Source organism: Colobus angolensis, unplaced genomic scaffold (assembly GCF_000951035.1).
Source record: "Colobus angolensis palliatus isolate OR3802 unplaced genomic scaffold, Cang.pa_1.0 Scaffold25, whole genome shotgun sequence".
Classification (NCBI taxonomy): Eukaryota; Metazoa; Chordata; class Mammalia; order Primates; family Cercopithecidae; genus Colobus; species Colobus angolensis.
Genome location: NW_012115710.1, coordinates 6067730 through 6070265, shown reverse-complemented (window position 1 = coordinate 6070265; position 2536 = coordinate 6067730). Strand labels below are relative to the sequence as shown.

Sequence of the window (2536 nt, the reverse complement as noted above, 5' to 3'; positions counted from 1 at the left end):
GTCTGAACTCGGCTGCAGCAGGGAGAAGGTCTGAACTCGGCTGCAGCAGGGAGGTCAGAACTCGGCTGCAGCACGGGGTTGGGGTGGGATTGTGGAAAGGGGCCCTGAGTTCAGACAGTGTACAGAGTGGAGGCTCAAAATCCACAGCCCAGCTGGGACAGACTTCCAGACCCGGGGCAGGGAAGGCCCGGTTAGGGGGTGGGAATCACCTTGAGCCAGTTGTGCGATCTCTTGGCGATCTCGTAGGTGGCATCGACATCCAGGGTCTTCACCATCAGCCCCTCGCAGGAGTCTGAGGGAGACACAGAAGCGTGGTCCTTGGGAAGCCCTGGCTCAAAAGTGCCAGGGCAGGCAGGATTCTGGTCAAACAGTCCCGGACTGGGGACAGGCTGGGAGGCCAGGGTCAGCGCAAGCTGCAGACCTCAGGAGAGAAGAGCAAGCACCCTCACCTTTCACCGACTGCTCCAGGAACTCGGCGATCTGCTCGACGTCCTTGGTGTCCAGAGAGGTGGCGAAGACAAACTCGCCCTCCGTCTCCACAAAGTTCTCCCGGAGCAGCTGCCGGCGCCGGGAAAGGGGCTCACGTACCAGGGACTGCAGGGCCGGGGAGGAGAAGAGATGAGACATCGTTGTGGAAGTAAAGACAATAAGCCCCAAATGTGAGGTGAACAGGACACGTGCAGGTCACAACTAGTGACAGCTAGTTCGTGGAAAGCCTTGAGAGGGAAGAACCACAATGTCAGAAGGATTCCGGGAGCTTAAAGCCCGGGGCTAGGTCACTGGCAAGAGGGCTTCACATCATTTACAGTCGGTGACTTCAGGAGCACCAGACAGGGGGCCGCAGCCTCGCTGGAGCTTGAATTTACACTTTATGGGCATCTCATCAGTTATTATTTTTTTTGAGACGGAATCTCGCTGTTGCCCAGGCTGGATTGCAGTGGTGAGATCTTGGCTCACTGCAGCCTCTGCCTCCTGACTTCAAGCGACTCTCGTGCATCGGCCTCCCAAGTAGCTGGGACTACAGGTGCACGTCACCACACCCAGCTAATTTGTGCAGTTTTAGTAGAGACAGGGTTTCACCATGTTGGCCAGCTGGTCTTGAACTCCTGACCTCAAGTGATCCACCCACCTCAGCCTCCCAAAGTGCTGGGATGACAGGCGTAAGCCACTGCACCCAGCCTCATCTCTAAGATGATTAAAAAAAAAAAGTCCTCCTTTCCCTAGAATCCCGAAAGTTTTCACTGAGTTTTTCCAGTACCTTTACAGTTTTGTGTTTTGCTTTGAAATCAGTTCCAGCTTGACCTTGCAAGAGTGTGTGTCAGAGAGGAAGGGGGTGATGTAATGTTTTCAAACAAAGGATAAGGCAGTTGTCTCCGCATATCAACACTGACCAATCCATCTTGTGGCTTTGAATTGCTTTTCTCTTTTGTGTGATCGGTTCCCATCCACGCACAGTGTTTCTGGTCTGCCTTTTGCCCAGGGCTTCTCTTTGTGTGGATGTTAAACTACCTTCACCGCTTGCCCTCCAGGGGGACATGCACGTGTTTTCCATCGACAGTTCTTTTCTGTCGTAAAACTGTGCTCGTGAACATCTTGTATGAAAAGATGAGAGAGGAGCCACAAGGGTTAGGCAGGTATAATGTATCTGGGGTCAGACCATTTCAGGTTTACATCCCAGCCACACACTTCCTAGCTGGTGACTTCAGGCAGGCAAGTGTTTACCTCTGTGCACCCAGAGCTCCCATCTGTAAAATGCAGCAATACCTACTCAGGGCATGTCTGGAAAACTCAGCTGAGCAGGTGCTACACAGTGTAGCCGCCACCAGCCATGAGCCCTTGAAATGCAGCAAGTTCAATCTGAGATGTGCTCAGGGCAAAATAGTCACTGGATTTAGAAGACTTAATCCAAGAAAAGAGTGTAAAATTCCACGTTAATAATTTCTTATATTCATCACACATTGAAAGGATAATATCTTAGACAGCAGGTTAAAGAAAATATGATTTTATCTCTTTCTTCTTACCTTTTAATATGACTACTAGAAGCTCTAAAAATAGAAATGTAGGCCAGTTGTGGTGGCTCACACCGGCAATCTCAGCAGTTTGGGAGGCTGAGGCAGGCGGATCATTTGAGGTCACGAGTTCAAGACCAGCCTGGCCAACATGGTGAAACCTGGTCTGTACTAAAAATGCACAAATTAGCTGGGCGAGGTCCTCGGCAGGCACCTGTAGTGCCAGCTACTCGGGAGGCCGACGCAGGAGAATTGCTTGAACTTGGGAGTTGGAAGTTGCAGTGAGCCAAGATCAAACCACTGCACTCCAGCCTGAGAGAGAGAGAGACTGTGTCTCAAAGAAAAAAAAAAAATCTAGGGGATGAGGACACATTAAAGAGAAAAAAAAGATACATACTTGACTACATAAAAATAGTTCATTCAGGCCGGGCACGGTGGCTCAAGCCTGTAATCCCAGCACTTTGGGAGGCCGAGAAGGGCGGATCACGAGGTCAGGAGATCGAGACCATCCTGGCTAACACAGTGAA

The 2536-nt window shown here is 50.9% G+C and overlaps 1 protein-coding gene across 4 annotated transcripts in view; it reads right to left on the bottom strand.

Annotated features, from left to right (window-relative positions):
- The window catches only part of LIG1 (ligase I, DNA, ATP-dependent), a 61595-nt gene that overhangs the window by 17118 nt on the left and 41941 nt on the right, over positions 1-2536 (bottom strand). For all 4 annotated transcript variants that reach the window (XM_011946476.1, XM_011946474.1, XM_011946478.1 and 1 more), the window contains 2 exons: positions 450-594; positions 210-292 (listed from right to left, as the gene is read on the bottom strand). In XM_011946476.1, the coding sequence (XP_011801866.1) occupies positions 210-292; positions 450-594 (228 nt within the window). The remainder of the gene's footprint in view (positions 1-209; positions 293-449; positions 595-2536) is intronic.